This window comes from Sphaerodactylus townsendi, linkage group LG16 (assembly GCF_021028975.2).
Source record: "Sphaerodactylus townsendi isolate TG3544 linkage group LG16, MPM_Stown_v2.3, whole genome shotgun sequence".
Taxonomy (NCBI): domain Eukaryota; kingdom Metazoa; phylum Chordata; class Lepidosauria; order Squamata; family Sphaerodactylidae; genus Sphaerodactylus; species Sphaerodactylus townsendi.
The window spans coordinates 19,035,537-19,062,296 of record NC_059440.1 but is presented as its reverse complement, the minus strand read 5'-3'; the positions used below and the strand labels follow the sequence as shown (position 1 = coordinate 19,062,296).

The window sequence follows — 26,760 nt, the reverse complement described above, 5'->3', positions numbered from 1 at the left end:
TTCCTAGATCCTTCAGTAATTGCCCTTTGGAGACTGTGGTATTACAACATGCAGAAACTAATTGCTAGATTTTTAAAATGTGTGTGTGTGTGTGTTACTTTGCTAGTGGGCTTGACCACCAATTAGTGTGTCTTACACAATAGTAAAATAGCACAGGTTTCCTCCAGCTGTTAAGCTAACCCCAAAGGAATGTTTTCTTTGTCCGAGGGGAGACCTGACCATAGACAACAGAAAGGATAATGTTGTGTGCTAATAGGATAAATCTTGACGTCCTTCAAAAGGTAATTGGGAAACGCTTTGTTCTAATGGCTGGCGTTTCATTGCCAAACTGAGTAGTGCTGGCACTTGAGCGTGCCCTGCAGCCTGAGTATTTTACAGGGGCAGGCACTGGCCCCGCACTTGGCCCATAGCCAGAAAAAAGTCCTGATGGGACATCCATGCTTTTCCCATGTATGTTTCACATCCATTAATCCTTACAAGAAGTCTTTATGGCAGGCCAGTGCTATTATTACCCAAGTTGCTGTGAGTGGGGCTGAGATTTAGTTTCCCATGTCTTGGAGTTCTCCCAGTCAGCAAATCTACTGGGTGAGAATTTTTAGAAACTGGAGAACTAGAACCAGGGGGCATACACTGAAAATGCTGGGGGGAAGAATTAGGACTAATAAAAGGAAACACTTCTTCACGCAACGCCTGATTGGTGTTTGGAATATGCTGCCACAGGAGGTGGTGATGGCCACTAACCTGGATAACTTTAAAAGGGGCTTGGACAGATTTATGGAGGAGAAGTCGATTTATGGCTACCAATCTTGATCCTCTTTGATCTGAGATTGCAAATGCCTTAACAGTCCAGGTGCTCGGGAGCAACAGCCGCAGAAGGCCATTGCTTTCCCACATCCTTGCATGTGAGGCTCCCAATGGCACCTGAAAGGTGGGCTTACCGCTTGAGTAGCAGAGAGCTGGACTAGATGGACTCTGGTCTGATCCAGCTGGCTTGTTCTTATGTTCTTATGGAGTAGCATCGCCATGTTGATTTGTTGATGTAACTTAGGTTTTGGGTAATTAAATGGTTTTATGTTATGTATGTCGTTCCTTGATTATTATCTTGTCAACTGCCTCAAGCTGGAAAGAGGGGGGCAGTTTAGAAATGTAATAAATAATAATAATACTCATAAGCAGGAGTCCCAGCTTGTCTGTGACCTAGCTGACTGGTGAGCTTGCTTTTTGATTTCAGTGTGCACAGGCACCAGGTGTGCAAAGCAACAACAGTTCTCTAAGAGGTATGAGGGGGGAATATGATTGGAGTCTATAAAAATTACGCATGGAGTAGAAAATGTTGACAGAGAGACATTTTCTCTCTCTTTCTCACAATACTAGAACCAGGGGGCATACACTGAAAATGCTGGGGGGAAGAATTAGGACTAATAAAAGGAAACATTTCTTCACGCAACGCATGATTGGTGTTTGGAATATGCTGTCACAGGAGGTGGTGATGGACACTAACCTGGATAGCTTTAAAAGGGGCTTGGACAGATTTATGGAGGAGAAGTCGATCTATGGCTACCAATCTTGATCCTCCTGAGATTGCAAATGCCTTAGCAGACCAGGTGCAGCAGCAGCAGAAGACCATTGCTTTCACATCCTGCATGTGAGCTCCCAAAGGCATCTGGTGGGCCACTGTGAGTAGCAGAGTATCGGACTAGATGGACTTTGGTCTGATCCAGCAGACTCTTTCTTATGTTCTCTGAAGAGTGATTGGGGCTCTGAGTTAGAGCACCTGCTTTGCATGCTGGGTTTAGTCCTGGGCAGCATTCTCAATGACAAGAGTTTCAGCAAAATTTGGAGAAAAATCCCTACCTGCCTGGGACCCCGGAGAGTTGCTGCAGGTCGGGGGGGGGGGGGAGACCTTGCTCAGACTTGCTGGGCAGCTGCTCTGGCTGAATGCAAGTCATCTGCATACGCTCACAGGAAGGAAGTGTGGGGAGAATAAAATCTCACGTGTTCCAGAATAAAATTCCAGGCTGAGCTAATCTGGTAAATGAGCAACTATCCTGAAGGGACGTGAGGTTGTTGGAAAGTCGATTGTGTTCCCGTGGGCTTGCGTCAACCTGCGGGGCTCACGATGGCAGCAGTAACGTATAATTTCCTGCCCTGGCGGCTAGCCGCAAAAGCCACTAATTTTGTGTCCTCTTTTCACACCAGACATCCTGCATTTCAGAAGCCAGCCAGTTAATGGGTTCTAATTAAGGTAACAGGCGTGCGACTGATGTGTCCCCACACTCCGACTCTGGGAGGTTGCTGTCGCTGGAGACGAAGCATTCTGCTGGCGAGAAAAGCGTTGGGCCCAACTTGTGAAATGGCCCAGGGATGTGTGTTGCATTTGGGTTGTGCTCTGGGACATTGCCAGCAATTAGAATAAGTGTCCCCGTGGCCCTATGACCCAGACTCTGCTGATCTCATCAGAGCTTGGAAGCTAAGCAGGGTTGGTACTCGGATGGGATGCCAATGAAGAAGACAGCGGCTGTGGTGTAGAAAAAAACAATGGCTCACCTCTGCTCACCTAAGAACATAAGAACTAGCCTGCTGGATCAGACCAGAGTCCATCTAGTCCAGCACTCTGCTCCTCGCAGTGGCCCACCAGGTGCCTTTGGGAGCTCACAGGCAGGAGGTGAAAGCAATGGCCTTCTGCTGCTGCTGCTCCTGAGCACCTGGTCTGCTAAGGCATTTGCAATCTGAGATCTTGCCTTGAAAACCCCCATGATGGTAGAACTCCAAGGGGTCACCATGAGTTGGTTGCAACTTGGCAGCACCCTTTCCCTTGCCCACAGTTGGCTGCTCTTATCTGGAGAACCAGGTTTGTTTCCTGCTTCTCCACATGAAGCTTACTGGGTGCACTTGGGACAGTCCCGGTTTTCTCAGAACTCTCTCAGCCTCACTCACCTCACAAGGTATCTGTTGTATGAAGGGGAAGGGAAGGAGTTTGTAGGCTCCCTTGGGGGGTGAATCCAAACTCTTCTTCTATGCCAAAGAAGTGTTTCAAAGTTCCATGAAAAGCCTCTGCAAGCTCAGAGGCCCCTTCCACACATGCAGAATAATGCACTTTCAATCCACTTTCAATGCACTTTGCAATGCACAATGCACTCTTCTTCTATGCCAAATAAGTGTTTCAAAGTTCCATGAAAAGCCCCTGCAAGCTCAGAGGCCCCTTCCACACATGCAGAATAATGCACTTTCAATCCACTTTCAATGCACTTTGCAGCTGCCGTATCCTGTTCCACAGAAGCACAGGATGCAGCAGCCTCTATTGTGCGTTTTCCCAGCACTGGTTCCCTTTTTTCGTCAGTGTGCAACTCAAGATGCGGTTTGTTTTTAAACATCCAAAAATGCTCCACAGGTTAGTTTCCACATATTCCAGGGACTCCTTGTTCCTTAGTTCCATCTGCTTTAAGGATGTGTCCCAGCTCTGTCAGACGGCACTAAAGTTCTGTCCGTTCCAACATTCTCTTTCCAGCCAGTAGGGCTGAGTGAATGATTTCCCCAAATTTGTTTCCTTTTCTAGCGTAACTTTTGTTGAAGGTTTTGGTTGTCTGTTTTTATTTTTCACCTTTGTTCTTGTAGTAGATTGGTGTCTGTACACAGTTTTATATGCCGCTTATAAATGGCATTGCTTATATGTATAAAATAGCAGCTGTGGATAGTACTGGCTTTTGGATACCCAAATAATTGTTAAAATTGTATTGTCGAAGGCTTTCATGGCTGGAATCACTGGGGTGCTGTGTGGTTTCCGAGCTGTATGGCCGTGTTCTAGCAGCATTCTTTCCTGACGTTTCACCTGCATCTGTGGCTGGCATCTTCAGAGGATCTTCAGAGGATCCACTTGCTTTCCTTTCCTACTATCAGATCCTCTGAAGATGCCAGCCACAGATGCTGGCAAAACGTCAGGAGAGAATGCTGCTAGAACACGGCCATACAGCCCAGAAACCACACAGCACCCCACTGTTAAAATTGTCTTTGTTTTATGGGGGCAAGCAAGGAAATGGGAGACAGTGTGCAAATAAAGAACTGCTGTTCTGGCTCACATGAGGGAGATTATGTGTCAGTCATGCTCCCACAAAGAACTGCTGTTCTGGCTCACATGAGGGAGATATAAAGTGAACAGGATATTTTTCACTTTAAAACAAGAAGGATCAGAGATTTGAAATCATCCTGACCAGTTAGACATGTAGAAGCAAAAGACCACAACATGAAGAGGTGTGTGTGTATGTGTGTGACCTTCCTGGGTTGTCCATCAATCACCCAATTGTTACAGACTGTGATCCCATCCCTCTGTGAATTTCTCTAACCCCCTTTTTAAAAAGCCATCCATGCTAGTAAGCCATCATTACAGTTTGTGGAAGCGAGTTCCACATACTCATCAGCTGTAGAGTCCCGTGGCCTCAGCGTGACTTACAGCAGCTTCCCCCAAACACATTTCTGTTCCCAAAAGGCAGGCAACCTAACCAATATATAGCGATTTAATATAATACAAATCTGAGGCCCAAAGGACCATCCCAAGAACACTTGGAATTGCATCTGTGGAGGTAAACGAGGTCTTGGATCCCGGATCCTGAAATTGTCCCTCCTTTCCAGTAGTAATACCTCCACTTCCAACTGTTAGTGGCATTCTGTGAAAACCGCGCTGCAAAGTGGGGGTGGTCAGGGTGGAAACAAAGTTTGTTCCTGGCAGTTGTGTCTCTGGAGCTCTCTCGGAGAGGAGAAGGGGCATTGTTGTCTGCATTTTCTCTTGCTTCACAGTGAGAATTGCACGGTTGACAGCTTTACAGCTGTGACTGATGTGGTTGCAAGGGACGGCATCACCGAAGTGGAAGGCGGAGGGCTGGATAAGGTCATCCCTGGATCAGCCTGCCTACTCCAACCCCCTTTTTTCAGGCTTCGCCATGGGAATTTTGGGACCACAAGCAATGGGGAGGGCAGGCAGCGGGCCCTTTGTTATGCGCCAGGTAGAATTGGGTATCAGCTGCCTTTCAAAGAGATGCTAACCCTGCTTCCTTTTTCCCTCCTGGTAGGCGAAGACCCTGCGTTTTGTTCATCTGGCGTCCTGCAGGAGAAACAACGTGAGTCTCTCTCAATTCCTCTTTGTTTTTATTTTTTTGGGCACACATCCTAAGAGAGCTTTATGCCTAAAAACACAAATAACAACCGAGTTTAAATCCTCCATAATGCTCTTTTCTGTGGCCATCTGGAGGCAGAAATCAGGCTTGGCTTTAGTCCGGTCTCTTGAGGATTATAAAGTTTTATTATTTATAGCATTGCAAACACTCAGTGGTGTACGTATTTCTGTGTCCAGTCAATGGCCACAAGGAACTTTTCCTCTGGCTCTTCTGCTCTTAAAGAAGTCCCATAAGTAGTTATTCCGGGTATCAGAGAAATGTCTGCCCTCACATGGGCTGAACTATCAGGGAACCAAGGTAAACAAAGCGGTCACTAGCCAGCCACTTCCTCTGCTTAGATTTGTGGTTTTCCCCCTCCTGAAATCACAGGGCAGGTGCCAAAAGGCAGGTGGGGTGGACGGCCCAGTAGGGCAAAATGAAAAATCTCTTCACACTGGTTGCAATTTATCCAGCCGTCTTTGAAGGAGCGATGAGCCCCTGACAGGGGCTATCACTGAAAGATGCTCTGGCTTGAACTTTGGTGAGCCTGAAGTGGGTGGAGGTTCTGTAACTTTGCAGGCAAGACATGTCTCTCCTTGTGGCAGCGTGTCCAAATCTGGTGGTAAAACCAAGATGGAATTGGTTCTCAATATTTCCATTGCTGCCCTTAAGTTCAGTGTGGTGTAGTGGTTAAGAGCAGGTGCACTCTAATCTGAAGAATCAGGTTTGATTCCCCGCTCTGCCATTTGAGCTGTGGAGGCTTATCTGGTGAACCAGATTAGCTTGTGCACTCCAACACATGCCAGCTGGGTGACCTTGGGCTAGTCACAGTTCTTCAGAGCTCTCTCATCCCCACCCACCTCACAGGGTGTTTGTTGTGGGGAGGGGGAAAGGAAAAGGAGATTGTAAGCCCCTTTCAGTCTCCTTACAGGAGAGAAAGGGGGGATATAAATCCAAACTCTGCTTCTTCTTCTAAATCTTAGTAGGTCCAGGTTCAAAGGCTCTTGATTATGTGTCAGTCATGCTCCCACAAACAAAATCCAACTTTTACCAGCATATTGTAGTGGTTAAGAGTGGTGGACTATATTGTTGCTTTTACAGTTGTTTTTAATTTTGTAAGCCGTCCTGAGACCTTCATATAGGGCGGGGTATAAATTCCACAAATAAATAATCAGTCTTGAAGAACCAGGTTTGATACACCACTCCTCCACATGAGCGGCAGACTCTTATCTGGCGAACCAGGTTTGTTTCCTGCTTCTCCACATGAAGTCTGCTGGGTTCCCTTGGGCCAGGGCCAGTTCTCTCAGAACTCTCTCAGCCCCACTTAGTGCCTGTTGGGGGAAGGGAAGGAGTTTGTTAGCTTCTTTGAGTCTCCTTATGATTGAGACAAGCGGGGTGTGAATCCAAACTCTTCTTCTATTTCAAAGCTCCATGAAAAGCCTCGGCAAGCTCCAGAGGCCCCTTTCCGCACGTGCAGAATAATGCACTTTCAATCCACTTTCAGTGCACTTTGCAGCTGGATTTTACCATGCAGAACAGCAAAATCCACTTTCAAACAATTGTGAAAGGGGATTGAAAGTGCATTATTCTGCACGTGCGGAAAGGGGCCAGAGTGGTCCCGAAGAAATTTCTACACACCCAGCCAAATCATTGGTCCTCAGTCTGATTGGCGGCAGCCCTCCAGTGTCGCAGGCTCAAGTCTTTCCTTCCTGTCACCTGCTCTACCTGACCCTTTCAATTGAGAGGCCAGGGATCTGGGACCCGGGATCTCCGGCATGCCAAGCAGATACACACAGTCCCTCCCTCGTGCTTAACTTTCTCCTCCATCACTGTGTCTTTGCCGCCAGCACGCACCTTGGCCTTTAGTAACTTCTGAGTATTCTTTTCTATTTTGCTAATGGGAAGCATATGCGAGCAGCTGCGTGCAAGTTTATTTCTCTTTGGCAGATTTGTTATGATAAACAGCTTTTAATAGTGCAACAGATGGCAGAAAAGCAGCCTGATTTCTTATGGGAATGTGTGGATAAGAGGAGCCTTCCCCTCTCCCGCCCCCCAGTGATGCTGCAACGTGGTGGCTTCTCTCTGTAATTGTAGCATTCTTTTTTTAACATTAGGACAATAGAGGTGAAGTGCAGCCTCCCTGGGCATCGGATGTCAACCCTCCTCCCCCCCACCCCAACCAGAGCACCACCCTCCTTCACTGCTAGAAATCCCTGGGTATAACATCTGACAGGGGCTAAAAGGACTGAACAGCTTGTTAGATTGGAAACCCATCACTGGGTTTCCCCCATGTGAAACTTTGGGAGTGGGGGTGGGATATTGGTTAGGGCTGCATTGCTTGGCAAAGGAGGGTTTGATTCTTTGACCCTCTACCATTTTCCTCCCAACTGTTTTTAGCAGAAAAAAATGACAGGTGCAGTATGGAGTCTTCTTTTTCTTTTTGTCCTACCAGGGCTTGAAGCCTGTAAGAGTGATTTCTTTTTATTGGTGACAGGACCACTGCACGCATTCCACTGTTCTGTATACTCCTTAAAATGTGCTCTGTGGGAAGTGTAGTCCCACATTTTTACGATCATGGTTTTCTTGAGGAGGCTTTGGTGCCCTCAGTGGTAAGCCAGAGTCTGCTGGTTCATAATGTGTGAAATGCTACAAATGCTGGCAAAGGGGGGTGCAAATGTCCTTATGTCTCTCTCCCTCAGAAGCCCCCCATGAAGGCAATGGCTTTGTTGGAGTTAGAATAGCCATAAAGCACGTCTGCACCCTTCCCCGCAATTCCTGTTATTTTAGGCTCCCCGCAGATTTCAGTTTGTCTTCCCTCCGTGGCTTCGACATGCCAACTTGAAATCCATCATCATTGTAGATTCCAACTTTTTGACCGTTTTAAAAGGGTTTTCAAAGCCCTCACAAAATGAGGGCCCATTTCCCAAGGTACGTGCTGCGTCTGTTTTTCTAATCCAAGGAGTTTTTTGCAAGCTTTTTGTAAACCCGTTCTGAAATCACTTCCTGGAAATGTGAATGAGGGAATGCTGTAGACATCTGAAGCCCCGTTCATGGTAAGGATTAGCGTATTGTTTCCTGTACCCTGTGACACAAACGGACGCCAGTTCAGTTGGATTGGGAGCAGGTCTTTTCCCAGTATTCCACCTTCTCTGGTCCTCCTGCCTCAGTCTATCTCTCCCTACCTCTCCCGAGCTCCTCCGTCTAAACAGCTTACTGGTACTGAAATCCCATGGTGCATTTGCATAAGAGCAGCTGCTCGACATTCAGTGCAAGAGACTTTCCTCTTGAGTGATGGAGCTTTCCGAGGGAACGCCAACATCTTCCAGCAGCTTGAGTCTATTCCAGCAACCTGGACCCCATCTGATAAATGGCAGCTATGACACAGCTAGTTATCTAAAACTGTATTAGGAAGCACTCCAGGTGGGGCGCCTGGAATGCAAAATGAGGTCCACGGCTTCTTATTGAAGGAGCTGCTTTCTGCCTTCACGGTTTACTCGCATGGCACGATGATGGACAAAGGCAGGGGTCGGCAACCTTTACTACCCAAAGAGCCATTTGGACCTGTTTTCCACGGCCCCGAAGATCTACCGAGGTGGAGAGGAGGGTCCGCATGGAGCCGCCTCCAGTTTGGCCCTTCCACTCACCTTTCCTTCCAGCGCTGCTCTGTAGGGCCTGCCCGGTACAGCTGCCTCTTGCGCTGTGGGAGGCAGCAGCGCTGGGCAGGGAAACCCCCTCTGCCCGACGGAGCAGGCAGCCGTCTGCTCCATGGGGCAGAGGGGGGATGGTGGCTGCGGCCCGCCCGGTGCTGCCGCCTCTCACACTGCGGGAGGCAGCGGCACCAGGCAGGGAAACTCCCCTCTGCCCTACGGGTGGCAGCTGTGGGGATGGCAGAGGGGGGATGGTGGTTGCTCTGGAGGAACACGCCCATGCTACCCTCCAACCTCCAGGGGTCAGAGGGCAGTGTGGGCGTGTCCCTCCAGCCCTCCAGAGCAGCGCTGGAAGGAGAGGTGAGTAGAGGGGACGGAGCCGCTTCCAGTTTGAACCCTCCACTCACCTTTCCTTCCAGTGCTGCTCTGGATGGCTGGAGGGACACACCCACACTACCCTCCGACCTCCAGGCCACATGGAACCACAGTATAAGGCTGAAAGAGCCGCATGCGGCTCCGGAGCCGCGGGTTGCAGACCCCTGGACAAGGGAATTCATAAGCGGGAGGCTTCACTGTTGCCGCTTAAGTAGTCTTGGGGGTGGTGGATTACTCAGCCTTGAGCAGGAATAGTTGGTTGTAGCGCTGTTCCTCAGATTTTTGGCAAAGCTTAATACCATTGGTCGGCGGAGTCTGTGTTTCCCTAGGAGAACGCAATGACCGGCAAATGACATCAAGCAGACAGCAAAGGCAGCTCCTGGGGCTAAGGTTGCGTCAGATCCACGACTTCATTCAACACCGGACTCTGGATTTTGCAGTTCAGAAATCTTTATTGAAACGAATGCGTTGCTAACCCCTTGCATACCTGGCCCCTGCTTTATCCCTTTCAATGCCCACACCCCCTCCTTCCCCATTCCCACGAAAAGCAAAAGCAGGAAAGTGAAAGACAGCGAAAGTCCATCTCCAAGGTCATTGAAGAGATAGGAGGCTGTCTGCCCGCCCCCCTTCCCCAGGAAGGTGCCAGAGATGCTTCTAGTTATCTACAGTTGCCAGCATGTGAGAAAGAGAAGGGAAAAGAAAGAACCGCTAACCCAGAGAGAGTCTGTATAGTGGTAAAGAGAGTGCAAACATTAAGCAAGCACAGACACTCTAACAGGTTGCAATGCCAACCTCCAGGTGATGGCTGGAGATCTCGCACTATTACAACTGGTCTCCAAGTGGCCAAGATCAGTTCACCTGAAGGAAATGGCTACTTTGGATGATGGACTCTGACATAATACTCCACTGAAATCCCCCCCTCCCCAAATCCTGTCTTCCTCAGGCTCCACCCCCAAAACCTCCCGGTGATGCATAATCCCCATCTGGGGCAAAGTGACTCATTGCAGGTAGGTCGCACACCGTAGAATATTATTGTGTGAAGAGGTCTTAGGACAGGGGTCTGTTTGCGGCTCTCCAGATGTTCATGGACTACAATTCCCATCAGCCCCAATTGGCCATGCTGGCAGGGGCTGATGGGATTTGTAGTCCATGAACATCTGGAGAGCCGCAGGTTTCAGACCCCTGTCCTAGGCGGATCCAAAAAAACAATAGTTCTGCCAGAATCCCAAGTTCCTAGCAGTGTTTTCTTCCAAAACGTGGCCTTGAAAAACTGCATTTCACTCAAGGACGTCATAAAGAGAAACTGAAAGGTTTGCTGTGTGAATATTTACTCATCTGTCACTTGTCTGAGTACTGCTTTCCCAGTCTGACCTGGCTCCTTTTTAGCAAAAATTACTATGTGGATTGGCTGGCAAGTTTAGGGGTTGTTTAAATTCTCTTTCTGTGTGTTTGTGTGTGTTAAACAAGACAAAGCCATACATGGAAAGAATTTCAGCCGATAACCATCTCTCCTGTCCTCTTTCTCGTGGATTCATTTTGGGAGGAAAACCAAATACTGTCTTAAGTTTTGGTTCCCAAATAAAGAATCACCAAGCAAGGATGACACCATCTATTTAGGAGCCTCAGTCCCATTTTTGGGGACGCCCTGTGGCCATTTTTATGGATGCCTCCACCACATCTACAGGTTCCCTTTGACTGGATAGGATGGTGAAATTACTTTTGATTTGTTTTCGGAAGGCTGCGTGCTTTGCACTGGGACTGAACGCCCGTCGCTGAGATGAGCAGTTTTCACAGTCGATCAACTCCCCCGCCCCCGCCCCCCACATATTTTCCCTTAGTGCAATATCTTTGCCAGTCCGGGGGCGTGGTGCCCCCGTTTGCTTTTGCATCTTAAACTCCTGTGGCCGTCTGGAAATGCAGATCAGAGGTGAGGATGCTGCTGCAGTGAACTGAGAGACGCCCAGAGCTTTTGCTGAAGGAGGGAAGGTTTTTTTAAAAAAATGTCATAAAGGGAATTGCGACTGGAGATGACGGAGTGACCGTGCGGTGCAAATGGGAGGGAGGGCAAAAAGACACTTCTCTGGGCTCATTCAGCAGGATTGTTGGTGATAATGTCAGCGGGTCATTTGCAGGGAGAAAAAGGCTTGGTGGGGGAGGAAGTGCGGAAGAGAGCAATTTGGTACTTGCCCGGATACACGTCATCCCCTCAATGAAGCAAAAGTTTGAAAGCCTGAAAAGCAAAAGACTTTTCTCTCCGAATTCAAAAATGGCTGTTTTGATAGGAACAGACATAAATCTCCTTTAGGCTGGAGCAACTGCTTCCAGTCTTAGCCAGGATACAAGCCATTAGCTTTAAGACGGCAATAAAAGAGATGCAAGAGTGGAAACATCAGATGGACAACTGAAGACGCGTGGGTTTGGATGAGATCACCCATAGACATTGTAAAGCGGGGGTAGAAGAAGAAAAGTTTGGATTCATATCCCACCGTTTTCTCCTGCAAGAAACTTAAGGCAACTTACAAACTCCTTTCCCTTCCTCCAGAGGCGTAGCTCCAAGGGGATGGGGGGCACAACACACCGGGGGGCGCCCCTGTGGGGGTGTGGCAGGGTGGGACGGGGCGTTCTGGGCGGGGCAGAGGACGCACCAGTTCACCGGGCGCTTTCCCCCTTGCTACACCTCTGCCTTCCTCTCCCCACAACAGACTCTTTGTGCGGTAGGAGGGGCTGAGAGAGTTCCAAGAGAACTGTGACAACTCAAGGTCACCCAGCAGACTTCATGGGTAGGAGTGGCGAAACCAATCTGGTTCACCAGATAAGACTCTGCCTCTCATGTGGAGAAGTCGAGAATCAAACTCAGTTCTTAGTGTTAGAGTCGACCTGCTCTTAACTGCGACACCGTGGTATCTCTCAAGAAGGCAGATAGGGACAGATCCCCACAACATGCCTAGGACCTGCCGGCGTGAAGGACCCTAACTGAGAAGTCTCAGGACTATGACTCTGGCCGAGGCCTTCTCCATCTTGCCTTTTTAAGCTTTTTCCTCTTTTTTAAAACCTTGAAACTCTCCGCGTGTCGGTTTGTTCTCCTTTTCATCCAGATCTGCTTTTCAACCAGTGCAGCAGCCTCCCTTCTCCTTTCAGAACGGTGAGCTATTATGCCCCCAAAGTTCCACCTTTTCTATGGGATTTGATTTAGCCTCCTTTGTTGCAGTCGTTTGCATAATGACGTAATTAGCATAAATTGTGGTAATGACAGTATAAGTAAAGATTGCCAAGGAAAACTGGCAAAAAGCTGTTACCTCACCTGGGAGGTTCAGTGAGTCCCGCTAAGCCTTGTTATAATTTTACCTCATTAAAGCTTCTCCAGTAAATAGAAAAACACATAATTTTCCCAGTAATCAGCTTCATTTCAATGGCTAATGAAATCTCTCTGTTTTTCTGAACAGTTCTCTCTCCCTTCCCCGCAGAGTGCGGGGCCCTTCCGCAGCTCTCATTTTATTGCGGTACCATCTGTGGCCGGAACTGTTTTCTCTGTTGGTACCCCCAGCATCAAGGTCGCAGCTGGCAGGACCGTGTTTTGGCAACATTCCAAAGAAGGGCTCAAAACTGTCCTCCTTTGCTTTTCTATGATGAGAGTTTTTTTGCTCAGTTTGCACATCTAAATATCACATACATAGAAAGATAAAGAAAAAATTCAAATCTAATCCCCCTCCCCCCTATAATAGTACTAAATGAAAAGGGGAAAAAAAACACCTACACAAACACCTACACATATGCATGGTGACTTCCAGCTACCTCACTAAGGATCCCAGCATAATTCTAACTCCGTGCTTATAATTAATATCTACCTTTTTTTCACTCTTAGCCCTTCTTATAAAGTTGTCTTGATCCAATACACTGTTTTCATTTAAGTCTCGAATCCTGCCGTTGTTTCTCTGTTTGTATATGTTTTCAATAAGTAGTCCGCAAAGAATTTCCAGTCTTTTAGAAAATTGTCCGCATTCTTGTCTCTTATAACAGCTTTTCTGAAGACTTTGCTACCCAACAGGCCCAGCTTGTCTTAGCAAACAGCACCTTGGCCTGTGTTTTTTAGTGAGACGTTACTCTGAATAACGGCAGTTTCTTGTGTTACAGTATGTTTATTTTGCTGAGAATCATGCTAGCTGATTGGAACTTTCTGTTTCTATGGTGGTGGTGGAAAGGGCCATCAGGTCAGAGCTGACTTGAGGTGGTTTGCCATTGCCTACCTCTGCATGGGCAGTGAGAAAGTTCTGAGAGAACTGTGACTGGCCCTTGGAAAGTACCCTCGAGGTGGTTTATTACTGCTCACCTCGTGCGGGCAGTGAGAAAGTTCTGAGAGAACTGTGACTGGCCCTTGGAAAGTACCCTCAGGTCAGAGCTGACTTGAGGTGGTTTGCCATTGCCTACCTCTGCATGGGCTGTGAGAAAGTTCTGAGAGAACTGTGACTGGCCCATGGAAAGTACCCTCAGGTCAGAGCTGACTTGAGGTGGTTTGCCATTGCCTACCTCTGCATGGGCTGTGAGAAAGTTCTGAGAGAACTGTGACTGGCCCATGGAAAGTGCCATCAGGTCAGAGCTGACTTGAGGTGGTTTGCCATTGCCTACCTCTGCATGGACTGAGAAAGTTCTGAGAGAACTGTGACTGGCCCATGGAAAGTGCCATCAGGTCAGAAATGGACTGAGTGGGTTTGTTGCAGTTTCACCGCATGGGACTGAGAAAGTTCTGAGATGGGAACTGTAGTCCATGAACATCTGGAGAGCCACAGGTTGCAGACCTCTGGACTAGCCCATGATCTCTCAGTAGGCTTCATGTGGAGGAAATCGGACCTGCGGCTCCCAATTAGAGTCCACCACTCTTAAGCACTACACCATGCTGGCTCTCTCCCATTTCTGTAGCTGTATTTAATGTCCAACTCCATAACCAGATCTCCAAAGGGGCTTTCAAGTCCCCCCATTTTGTATGGAATTCCTCTCATTTGTGGAGCTTCAACTTTGCTTTCTTCTTGCCCAGAATTTGAGTCCCATGCTTCTCATTTTCTCCCACTCTCTCTCTCTTTGATTGTTTGTGAATGTATTTCTTCTGGAAGGTCAGCTTTCGATCTTCAACAGCTTGGTTATCCCACATCGTAGCGTCTTGAATGACAACTCCTCACGTATGGCGATAGATAGGGAAGTTCATTTTGGAGTATCCATTTGGCTGAAATCATCCTGAGGTTATTCATGTGTAGGTTTTCTCTTCTGCCAATTAAATCATGAAGGTGGGAGGCTGATCTAATGGAAGGCTGGATTTTTATTATTTTTTAACAATGTGGATTTCAATAATTAAATCTTGATGCTAAGCTTTAATTGCCGACAATAACATAACCAGTTGCTTGTGGTTATATCAAACCTTCTGCCAAGCACTTTTCAAACCTCCAGTGAGTAAGAGAAACTGTCTGATACCCAGAGAGATTGTCTGGCTTAAAAAAAGGTAAAGTTTCCCCTTCAGTCGGGTTCGACTCTGGGGTACTGGTGTAAGCAGTGATTTCATAGGCAAGCCTCTTTTGTGGGGTAACTTGCCATTGCTTTCCCCAGCTATTCGTTACCTCCTAGCTATGAGCTAGGTACTTATTTACCGACCAAGAAATGGATGGATGGCTGAGTTGGCCATGAGCCAGCTGCCAGGATATCTGACCCACAGGGGGCTCGAACTCCTGACCGTGTGAGTGGCAGTGCAAGCACTGGCTTGTCTGGCTTACCCTTGAGCTATTCTGAAGGGACACACCAAAGAATAAGCTAATCTCTGTGGAGAAGAACAGAGCCCCAAGATATCCAGTCTTCCTCCAAGGGAAAAATGCCTTAAGCTGTCCCCTTTGGCACTTCACCTCTGTTATCAACATCTTTTCATTCAGTCTGTTTCAAAGATTTCGGTTGGTAAAGGCAGGCGTAAACTGGGCAGTTTCTGGAAACCGATCTCCTTTGACAATACAGATCTCCTTTTTCTTCAGTAAAGAAGCCTGAGAAATTGATATGACTGAGGAAGCCCAAACTCTCTGTATATTGAGCAACAGGGTTTGCCTAACTAGGATCTGCTGTCTAATGAAAATGTAGCAAACAAGAGTGCTGATTTGCTGCTCTTGCTCCGGCAGGAAAATGTAGCGTCCCTCAGCTGTTGTTAAAACCAAATAGAAGGGAATGTTTTGTTGGTGGTTACAACATCAGTAGTCTTAATGGAGGAGTAATTGGGTTTTTTTTTTTCACTTTGTTGCTTTTAAGACCTTGATTTAGCAGTTTATGAAACACTTTGGTACAAAAGCCAGACATGGATCTTGCCGAGTTTAGAGTCGTATCGACCTTAAAATCTCTGTATTAATTTACAGTTGCTTGATCGTAACTAGTATTATGACAGCTGACAAATTAAATGAGATTGTAGCAAGATGTATAAAATTGAGATCAGTCTTGGACAAAATTAGCCAACGGTGTGTGTAATGTGATTAATGTGGCTAATTATTGAAGTAATTGAAATGAATGTGGGGAACTCTTTGCTCGTTCTGGACATTTTTAAGGCACTATCTCTCAGGAATTCTTACAACAACCCTGCAGGGCCAGCCACTATAATTATCCTCATATCATTGCAGATGTCTGTTTGTTTTGCTTGTTTATTAGATTCATAGCCCGCCCTCCACTGTTGATACAGGCAGGATTTTAATAGATGGCTTTTCATCTTACAGCATGCAGTTCTTACAGTGCAATCTAAATAACCCATTTCCTGGGAGTAAACACCGTAGAACAGAAGGGAATGGGATTCTGAGTAGATGCACTTGGCATGGATCCGTGAGCCACTCTGCTGTACCCATTCTCTGTCTTGATACTCAGTGAAATAAAGTCTGTCTTCCAGTCAGTACTCACAAATTCCTTGGCAGGCAAAATCAGAAAAAAAAAATTCTGTGGGAATTTAAACTCAATCCTTGTCTGATGCCAGCATGGTGTAGTGGTTAAGAGCAGGTGGATTCTAATCTGGAGAACCGCGTTTAATTCCCCACTCCTCCCCATGAGTGGCAGACTCTTGTGAATCACATTTGTTTCCCCACTCCTACATTCCACCTTGGGCTAGACACAGTTCCCTCAGAACTCCCTCAGTCCCACCTACCTCACAAGATGTCTGTTGTGGGGAGATGAAGGGAAAGCAGTTTGTAGGCCACCTTGAGTCTCCTTACAAGAGAGAAAGGTGGGATATAAATCCGAACTCCTTCTCCTCTTCTTCTCCTTCTTGTCCTCCTCGTCTACCACACGCTGTCCCTTATGCATATAAGAACCTAAGCAGAGCCCTGCTGTATCAAATCAAAGGTCTGTCAAGCCCAGCATTCTGTTCACACATTGGCTGACCAGCTGTTTCTAGGAAGTCCACAAGCAGGATGGATGCAGCGGCATCCTCTCTCCTGTATTCCCCGGCAACTGCTATGAGGAGACATACCTGATTCAAGAAGTCCATCATGCAAACCGGCATGGCCTCAGTGTGTAAATGGGTGGGGTGGGCAGACATTGGTCTTTGGAGGGGGCACTCCTGATTGCGATCCCAAATATGTATGACATGCACATCTTGACCACAAGATTCTACAGCTGTTTCTGTGGCAACTGATTTGTGTGGAGAAAAACAGAGAAGGCTGTAAGGGCAAGCTCAGGGCAAAGTGAATCACACTTCCCACATATTCTTAGTCAAGTGGTGACAGTCGTGGACCTCTGACTGGGTCACTGTGTGGGGGGTGGGGAAGGGTAGTGTGGTCAGAGAAGGACAGTCATGGGTCACCATGGTGGCAGTGTGTGAAATTTCTTTGGTGCTGCTGGTTGGGGGAAACAGGGCCAGGCAAAGCAGCCATGGTCCATTCTTCCCCATCCCCTGACCCAGTAGAAGCAGGTGAGGGACCTGTGCAAGGAAGAGGATGGACTAATGGAGGAAGACATGGTACCAGTGGGGAAAGGGCAGGGACTCCCAGTTTGTTGCCCAGGCCCTACAAAAAGCTGGTGCTGGCCCAGTTTGGTAGAATGGAATGTACAGTTATGGCCCTCAGGAGGCTGAGAAAATTTTAGTAATAATAGGCTGCTTTCCTTTGAGAGCTGGTGTGATGTAGTGGTTAAGAGTGGTAGACTCTGATCTGGAGAACCGGGTTGGATTCCCCACTCCTTCACATGAAGTCACAGTTCTCTCAGAACTCTCTCTGCCCCACCTGCCTCACCAGGGGTCTGTTGTGGAGAGAGAAAGAGAAGGAATTTGCAAACTTCTTTGAGACTTCTTATGGTTGAGAAAAGCGGGATATAAATCCAAACTCTCCTCCTTTGGTAGCACTTTTTTATTGGGTGTTCATAGGCATTCTGACAACACTCTTCTGAGGTAGGATCAGAAATCGATCTACAACTGGGCAGTGTGTCTGAAATTGTATCGCTCTATAGAAGCAAGCCTTTATTGGCATAGACAACAGTACAACAATAACAAAAAACAGATTAAAAAGCATGTACAATACAGGAAATAAATGTTAGGTCGAAGGAAATCTACTGGCGTTTAGTAATTTCCAGGAGAAAGTCTGCCACTATCATACAGAGAGAAGGATCAGGGTTGTCCAACTAGTGTAATCTAATTAAATCGGGGCGATGGGGTAAATGTAAAGGAGTAAGATTCACATACTTGGATCTGATTTCCTTGAATCTGAACAGTAAAATAGCACTGTGGGCCAGGAGATTCTGGAATCTTGTCATCATTACATGGGCACAATCTTTTAGCCTTTTCTTGCTTATTAAATCTGCCATGTAACAAGGGAGAAGGCATAACATTAAACCTGACGAGCATTATGGCTCTCCTTTGAACAGGGTTTATTAAGTAATACAGATAGTGTACCAAGTGGCCCCATTCAAATGGGAGAGAAAGATACAGGGGGGAGCACGTTTTCTTGGCTGCGGTGATTAGGGTAGAGAACTCTCTATCCAATGGTTGACCTTTTAATTTCCTATAAGCTTCTGAATAGGACAAAGTATCGCTCTATAGCCTTTTTACCCCATTCTTCCTGAAAGAAGAAGAGGAGTTTGGATTTATATCCCCCCTTCCTCTCCTGTAAGGAGATTCAAAGGGGCTTACAATCTCCTTTCCCTTCCCCCCTCAGAGCTCAGATCTGCATGTATGGTTCTCCCTTCTACAGCTTAGCTTCCTGAAAAATGTTAATTTCACTTCTTCTTTTTTTAAGCACATTACTAGCCCACGTAACTGACTGAAATGCTTCGAAAGCATGGCAGCGATGGCTGTTGGAATCTTAGAAGCAAGACAGATGGCTGAATATTTTTGGGCCCCGAGCTGTTCTTCCCTAGCAAAATCAGAATAAATTATGCAAAACAGCATGACAAAATTGCAGTGTACACCCCATGGCTTTTTGCTGCATTTGATGACCTATATAAACTGCTTGTTGAGATTCTCCTTGGCACAGAATCTGTACCTCCCAACTGCAATTTTTTAATCTTTGAGTGTGAGAGACAATATGTAAGTGTGCAGCATCTAACCAATCTCAAACACTGGGTGAGAAGGCGTAGCGTCTTCCTCAATCAGTCCTAATATTCGCTAGTTTGGGGCATGGAGCTGCAGCCCCGGCATCTTTCTCTTTCAAAACGAACCCCTGTGGACACCGTGTTTCTGAGGGCTGGGTTACACATCACTCAGGCTAAGCTCTGAACGGGCACTCACCTGGAAAGCTCCACCCGCTCCGGGCTGGCGAATACACAAGGGTTTGTTGTGTGCATGTTTGCAAACACTGTGACGTGTCCCTCCATTTAATTTGGTGGTGGTGAGAAGTGCCGTCTGGCCACAGCCAACTTATCAGGACTCGGTAGGGTTTTAAGGACAAGAGACCTTCCGAAGTGATTTGCCGCTACCTGCCTCTGCGTAGCGACCCTGGTATCCATTGGTGGTCTCTAACCCAATACTGGCCAACCCCGACACTGGTAGCCTTATCAATCATATCCTCCCCCAACTCCATGGATCTAAGTGGTGGCGGGCAGTTGAAATTAAAATACTTTCCCTGGGATTCTCCTGGGACTCTTTACAAATGCTACCTCCTTCCGAACTCTTTTTTCAACTAAAAAGGCGACTCCTTGACCAGGAGCTACAAGTTCTACAAGACCAAGCGTGAAGTAACTGTTCCCCCTTCTTTTTCAACATCAAATTCAAAACCAATCTGATGGCAGACTATCTGAGTATACTCCAAGAGCCCAAGCTTAGATGGATATACACAAGGGCTCGTTGTAATTCCTTTCCCTTTGTTCTGTACTCCAAGGGAGGTTTCTTAAGAAACGACTCAAGAAGAGCGGAAATGCCCCCACTGTTCTATAGTGGTGCAATCTATGGAACATATAATGCTTAATTGCCCCAAATATGAAGAAGCTAGGACCAGGCTTTTGACTCTTCTTCCTGCTAAGTTTAAGGAATACTCTGTTGCTGGGAAGGTTGCATTCCTACTAAACAACTCTTCTTCTGTGATTTTAAATTCTGTAGCTAGGTTTCTTTTAGGAACTTTGGAATAATACCTGTGATGGTTTTATGTATGGAACATTTGCCTGGATAATGCTGGTTGTTATATTCGTATTATGCCTAATAAAGGTTTTATGTATGTATGTACTAGCCAACCCTGCTTAGCTTCCAAGTGTTGGATGTAACAAAGTCTAATGTGCAAAGGAACTGAAATGAAGACCCAGCAGGGGGGTGGGAAAGTGGTCAGCTAGGGAGGGCTGTAATGTCAGTGACCCCTCTGTCCTTTTATGTCCCCTCTTGTCTGTCCTTATGTCTCAGGTCTAATATCCTGCTTCTCTTCCTAGCTGGCAATATAGCAGCATGCTATCTTACCTTCCTTCCTGTCTTAAATGTAGTTCTCCTGATAAACATTTACCTTTTACCCTTCTAATCGGTGCGTTAGCTGCTTCTCTGTGTGGTAAAATTCCCACCACAGAAATCTGAGGAGAACAAGCTAGCCTGGCCTACCCAGGTCAGGGCTGCCAATTTACTCTTCATATCTTCAGGGGTATCCTTGAAAACATCATGGTTGTACTTCCTAGAGACGTAATTGTGTATCAGCCCTTCTCTGTGCTGCTGAGGCCATGCCTGTCTCTTCCCTTAGTGCTTTCATTTTTACCCTTAGAGACTGAGGCACTAACAGAGCAGCCATGCACAGTTGGGAATTTCCTTTGGCCTGCCAGGCATCTTTGAAGGGGAAATTTTGAGCCTTTCCTTCTCAGAGAGTGCCCAGAGAGACCCAGATTCTGTATTTATTCTCTTATTTCCAGGTGCCGTTGTCTGACAGAAAGCCAGCGTCCTTTTCCCTGAAGAAACAGGCAACTGCTTTGAAAAGAGGGCTTGCCTGTGGTGGCTGCCATTTCCAAGTGTCTTGAAATGGCAGTTGGAAAAGCCCACAGTGCGGCTGGAGTTATTTTTATATCGATTCCTGCCGGTGTTTGCTTCTGTCTGTCGGCCTCTCTTGTGCGGTGAAAAGCTAGAATTTTAGTTAAGGGAAGCTGAGATGATTTTATTGTTTGACTGTGGCAGAGCTGAGGTTTTTCTGAAAGTGCTGACTAACTCCAGCATGATTTTCGTGCGGCTCAGCAGTAGTGCTTGAGCAAACCTGTCTTATCCAGGCCGCGAGGTGATAAAAGTCTTGTGGCAGGAGCTCAAGGGCTCTCTGCCACTTCAGGAAGTGGGGCTGTGAGGGATGGCGGCACTATTTTTCAAAGCAACTGCATAGAACATTCCCCACAAGGAAAAAAAAATCTATCACCACAGGCGGAGAGGCTTTAGCACAGTCCGCTCCCTGCTGTGCTAGTTCTCTGTTGCATGGATTTTTAAAATGAGTCTATAAAACTGCATTCCCCAGCTGTAGCCTGAAGTGCTACATTCCAGACTCGCATCCTGGGACGCCACCATCTCAGTACAAATATTGACATTTTTAGTAATGTTTACATCTATTGCCGTTACCCTCTTTGAGCGGTATTCCAAATTCAAAATCCTCACCATAAACACATTATATTATACGCTTGTGGAGATAGATTTTTTTTCTCCTTTGGGTGGGAAAACTGGGGGCGGGGATTTAAAAACTTTGCTCCTGACAGCATTTAACTTTTTAAAGATCCGCTGTCAGTTCCAGAATAGCATGTGGCGTGGAGCTCCCACTAGGATCGGAAGGCAACGTGTTTGTTTGGGAAAGGGCAGGCCGCACCCTCAGGAGCTGATGGGGGGGGGGGTCTCAGTGTGGTTAGCAGGAGGCTCCTATATGCCCAGGGGTGTAGCTTTATAAAATGGTATGCAGGGCTCACCCTGGGCACCAGGCTCCCCCATGGTCACAGTTTGGGGACAGGGTGAGCCCCGCTCACTGGCGTTCATCTGTTCCCCTGCCCTGAATTTCACAGGAAGTTTGGTGCCGGAGCACAGTTGTGGGGGGATGCGGCCCTGCAATGCTCATGACTCCAGTTCCCTGCTCCCTATTGCTGTGCCACTATATATGACAAGGCAGAGACCAAAGTTAGAAGACAGAGGCTGAAGAAAATACTGATTCATCTATTGTGCCCAGCTCTCTGTCTCTTTCTACCCATTGGCTGAGGAGATACTGGGAGGGAAAAGGGAAACAGAAAACACAGCCGAAGACAGTGGCAGTATTCCGAGGAATGGCTTTTGAAGCACTGAAAAGCCTGGACTAAAAAATGAAAGTATATAATTGACTGAAAGCCTAGTGCTTCAGGTGTGCCTTTTACAGCAAATTACTTTAAAAGGCGGTAAACAGTAAACAAACAGAACAATAAAAGCAGCCTCTCCCTCCTGTTCCCTCTGTTACATGACAAGAACTTTCACCAGGCAATAGTGATGCTACTGGAGAGCATCCTTAAGAGAAAATGAATCAGAAGAAGAAGAGCTAGTTTTAATATCCTGCTTTTCTCTACCTTTAAAGAGACCCAAAGCGGCTTACAATCGCCTTCCCTTCCTCTCCCCACAACAGACACCTGGTGAGGTAGCGGAGCTGAGAGAGTTCTGAGAGAACTGTGACTGGCCCAAGGTCACCCAGCAGGCTTCATGTGTAGGAGTGGGGCATCAAACCTGGCTCTCCAGATTAGTCTCTGTTGCTCTTAACCACTACACCACGCTGGCCTGTCTTGCAGGCTTTTGTAAGTCTAATGCAACCAGAAGTGAAAGTCATTTTAAGTTTTGATTGATATGGGGTATTCTCTCCTCCCTCCCTCTCTCTCTCCCCCCCACTTCTTTCAGGAGAACTGTATAGGGCCTCTTTAAGGAAGCAGCGTTATCCTGCTCAAGGCAGCATTGAGATTCACGAGGACAGTGAGGTGAGACTTTTCACCTAACATGCTTCAAGCAGCAGCTGGGTTTTGCTGAGGAGGTGCCCTCAACTTCTGCTGTGCAGTTTTAAGATTTGACTGGAGAACAGATTTCCATCCAGGAGGCTGGCTGCAACTAATGGGGGTGTCCCCGTCACAGTGGAGCATCCCTTTCATTTCTGCAGTTGGTGCGCATTCCAAGTCGTATCCTGCTCTTGCTATGAAGGGGAATCATACAATCATAGAGTTGGAAGAGACCTCAAGGGCCATCAAGTCCAACCCCCTGCAATGCAGAAACACGCAATGAAAGCAGTCCTGTCAGATTGTCATCTAACCTCTCTTTAAAAACCTCCAAAGAAGGAGACTCCACCACACTCCAAGGTAGTGCATTCCACTGTTAAACAGTTCTTACTGTCAGGAAGTTTTTCCTGATGGTTAGGTGGAATCTCTTTTCCTTCACCTTGAACCCATGACTCCTGCTCCTAGTCTCTGGAGTAGCAGAAAACAAGCTCGCTCCCTCACCAACATGTCATCCCTTCAAATATCTAAATGTGGCTATCATGTGACCTCTCAACCTTCTCTTCACCAAATTAAACATACCCAGTTCCCTAAGTCTCTCCTTGTAGGGCATGATTTCCAGACCTTTGACCATTTTGGTTGCCCTCCTCTGGACCCGTTCCAGCTTGAATTGCGGTGCCCATAACTGTACACAATATTCCAGGTGAGGTCTAACTAATGCAGAATAGAGAGGTACAATTACATCCCTCGATCTAGACCAGGGGTAGGGAACCTGCTGCTCTCCAGATGTTCAGGAACTACAATTCCCATCAGCCCCTACCAGCATGGCCAATTGGCCATGCTGACAGAGGCTGGTGGGAATTGTAGTTCCTGAACATCTGGAGAGCCGCAGGTTCCCTACCCCTGATCTAGACACTATACTCCTATGGCTACACCCCAGAATCTCGTTGGCTTTCTTGGCCGCCGCATCACACTACTGACTCATGTTCAGTTTGTGGGAGGGAGGGATCTCACTGGAGTCTGCATGCAGGGCAGCCTTCCACACCATGCCCTGTTCTTCCATTCAAGACTTCATTGTGACTTCAAGGGGCGGCATCATGGTGCTTCCCCACTCCCCACTAAAAGGCGTGGCTCTTTTGAATGTACTGGTTGGCTTTCTCTTTCTCTCTAGGAAGGAGGTCAGCAACGGAGCTGTAAAACCCACGTCCTGATTCTTGTTCTCCACGGGGGCAACATCTTGGATACAGGAGGAGGAGAGCCAAATAGCAAGACAGGAGATATCAACACCTTCACGTCGGTCTTTGAGAAGGTGACGCGAGCCCACTTCCCTGCGGCCCTTGGTCACATCTTAATCAGGCTTGTCCCGTGCCCAGCTGTCTGCTCAGAGGCCTTCTCTCTCGTGGCCAAGTGAGTCCTGTCCTTGCTTGCCTATGCATGCTTTACTCGGTGGACTAGACCCAGCAGGGGAGGGAGGGGGCCATGGCTCAGTGGCAGAGCATCTTCTTGGCATGTAGGAGGCCTCAGGTTCAATCCCTGGCATCTCCAATTCAAAGGATCCAGGTAGCACTCGATGAGAACGACCTTATCCCGAGAGCCAGCTTGTCAGCCTGAGTAGACAGTATTGAGTTCAATAGGCCAGTGGTCTGTTTCAGTATAAGGCTGCTTCGTGTGTTTTGTGTGTGAGGAGGGGAACTTCGTGAGGGCAAAGGTGACGTGAAGACTCCAGGTGGAAATTTTGACCAAACTATACGTCACGGTCCTGGAGACAGATAGTCTTTCTTACCTCACACAAGCTGCTCTCTCCCTCAGTTTCCTATCTGAGAAATGGAAGCTACCAACGATCATTGAGAAACTGTGAAACTGTTGATGAGGGCCAGCTGAGAATCAATCTTGAAGGCCTGACAGCCTCATCCAGAGGGAAGAAGAGGAGGAGTTTGGATTTATATCCCATCTTTATCCCCTGTAAGAAGACTCAAGGGGGCTGACAAGCCACTTTCCCTTCCTCTTCCCTTAACAGACACCTTGTGAGGCAGGTGGGGCTGAGAGAGTTCCGAAGAACTGTGACTAGCCCAAGGTCACCCAGCCGGAATGTAGGAGTGCGGAAACACATCTGGTTCACCAGATAAGCCTCTGCTACACATGTGGAGGAGTGGGGAATCAAACTCAGTTCTCCAGATTAGAATCCACCTGCTCTTAACCACTACCCCACGCTGGCTCTAATGGCTGGGGACGGTGCTGCTCCCATGCAATCGTGCCGCCTCCGGAGGGTTTCCAGACACCATGGGGAAGCAACAAAAACCAGGAAACTCCTGGCCATCTGAAAGCCCTCCATAGGGCAAAATGGATTTGTGCCACCCTTTTGGGTGGTGTAAGTTTTAGGCCTGCACCGGGGGCATTCCTGGCTGTAAAGCCCAGTGGAAGCTGGCTAAAGTTGGCTCCACCCCCGGGAATGCCCTAGCCTTCCTCCAGCTGTGCCCGCCTCCAGCTTCTGGCCAGTGCAACTCTGTTCAGCAGGTGTTCTTCCGGGTCACCTCCCAGTTTGCCCTCTCCACCAGCATAAGTGACGTTTACGCCAGCACAGTGGGCAAACCCACCACTGTGGCCCTGTGCCAGCTCCATGAATTACCCCCCCCCCAATTGGGCTGCCCATGTGCTGGCTTTAGTGAATTTAAATAATAGCCCCATTCTGAAGCAGTGACCTTTTGAATAAAAAATAGCTTGACGAAAGTGACGTCGGGCGGCTTGTTTTAATGCTGTGGTTTTCTGAAGCTCCTGAGGGGAATTCTCCGAGCCCAGATTTATGGAAGTGAAAAGACGTCAGTCTGGCATTTCAAGTGAAGAACGGGTCTCTGTGAAAACTAAATGCCGCTTCCGAGACTAGGAATATTGCACTGCAGGGATGGCTTTAGTCTAATATTTACCGCTGTCTGGAAAGCTCAGACAGGCTGCTTAACTTGAAGTCCCTTGGCTGAGCTTGGTAAGGAAGCAGGGGAGGTTTCGTGCGAGCCGCACAGAAACAGTTGTGGGAGAAATTAGTGGAAAACTCATTGATTTTCTGTCAGGCGTGCTTTGAATGTTTGTTCCTGCACTGCAGGGGGTTGGACTTGATGGCTCTTGAGGTCTCTTCCAACTCTATGATTGTATGATTTGATTTACTGCCATAAGGGCAGTCACTGCATATGGGGGAAAATATGGGAGAAACCTGTGCCCCGTTCCAGAGTTACAGTTGGCCAAAGTTACTGTGTTGGATACATGAAAAGCGCTTTTCAGAAAAGACATCTGGCCTACAGTGTAAACACATGGCTGGATCCTATAACTTGCTTCAGCTAACTTGTATCATAGGATTTTTTTTCCACTAGATATTCCTTCACCAGAAGGAGCACCTCTATCAAAGAATGGGTTTTTCCTGAGGTACAAAATTCTTCCTTGTTGAAGTAAGTCTTTGGAGGAAAGCTTAGCATTAGGATGTGAGGTGTGTATTCAGCCAGTTTTTCCTAAGATGTGAGGTCTGTATTCAGCCAGTTTTTCCTCGTGATAAAATGGGCGGCAGGGTCCACTTTATCTACCCCATCCTGGGGTTCGTCGAGAAAAGCTGTATGAGATTGGGAGCTGTAGTGGGGGAGAAAATTGCGCAAGTGAGTGAAGGCTGACTAGATTCATCCCAGAGGGGTTGGTCACTTGCTGCACTGTTGGTCTAGATGAGAGCCAGTGTGGTGTCGTGGTTAAGAGCAGGTGCACTCTAATCTGGAGAACCAGGTTTGATTCCCTACTCTGCCACTTGAACTGTGGAGCCTTATCTGGTGAACCAGATTGGCTTGTGCACTCTGACACATGCCAACTGGGTGACCTTGGGCTAGTCACGGCTCTTTGGAGCTCTTTCAGCCCCACCTACCTACAGGGTGTTTTGTTGGGGGGGGGAGATTTTAAGCCCTGTTGAGTCTCCTTATAGGAGAGAAAGGGGGGATATAAATCCAAACTCTTCTTCCTCCTCCTTCTAAATCAAGCACATCTGGAGTCAAGAGGGCTCTGGGTGAAATGCCTTCACCAGCTAGTGTTTTGGGGAGGGGGGAGAAGACTACGCTTTGTGTGGACTGACTTGGCTGTGCCGTGCTGCATAAGATGGATCTTTAAGCCCATTGAAAGTGTGCAGTTTTGTCATATGCAAGATTTCATTCATAAGCTGGTGGAGAGAGGCAGGAAAGGAGATTGGCCATCCTACCTTGATC

General features: G+C 47.5%; 1 protein-coding gene across 3 annotated transcripts in view; it reads left to right on the top strand.

Annotated features, from left to right (window-relative positions):
• The window catches only part of PITPNM3 (PITPNM family member 3), a 109,546-nt gene that overhangs the window by 49,806 nt on the left and 32,980 nt on the right, over nt 1-26,760 (top strand). For 2 of the 3 annotated variants that reach the window (XM_048518768.1, XM_048518769.1), the window contains 3 exons: nt 5,064-5,111; nt 22,449-22,525; nt 23,706-23,941. In XM_048518768.1, the coding sequence (XP_048374725.1) occupies nt 5,064-5,111; nt 22,449-22,525; nt 23,706-23,941 (361 nt within the window). The remainder of the gene's footprint in view (nt 1-5,063; nt 5,112-22,448; nt 22,526-23,705; nt 23,942-26,760) is intronic. The other variant, XM_048518770.1, reaches the window with a different exon arrangement.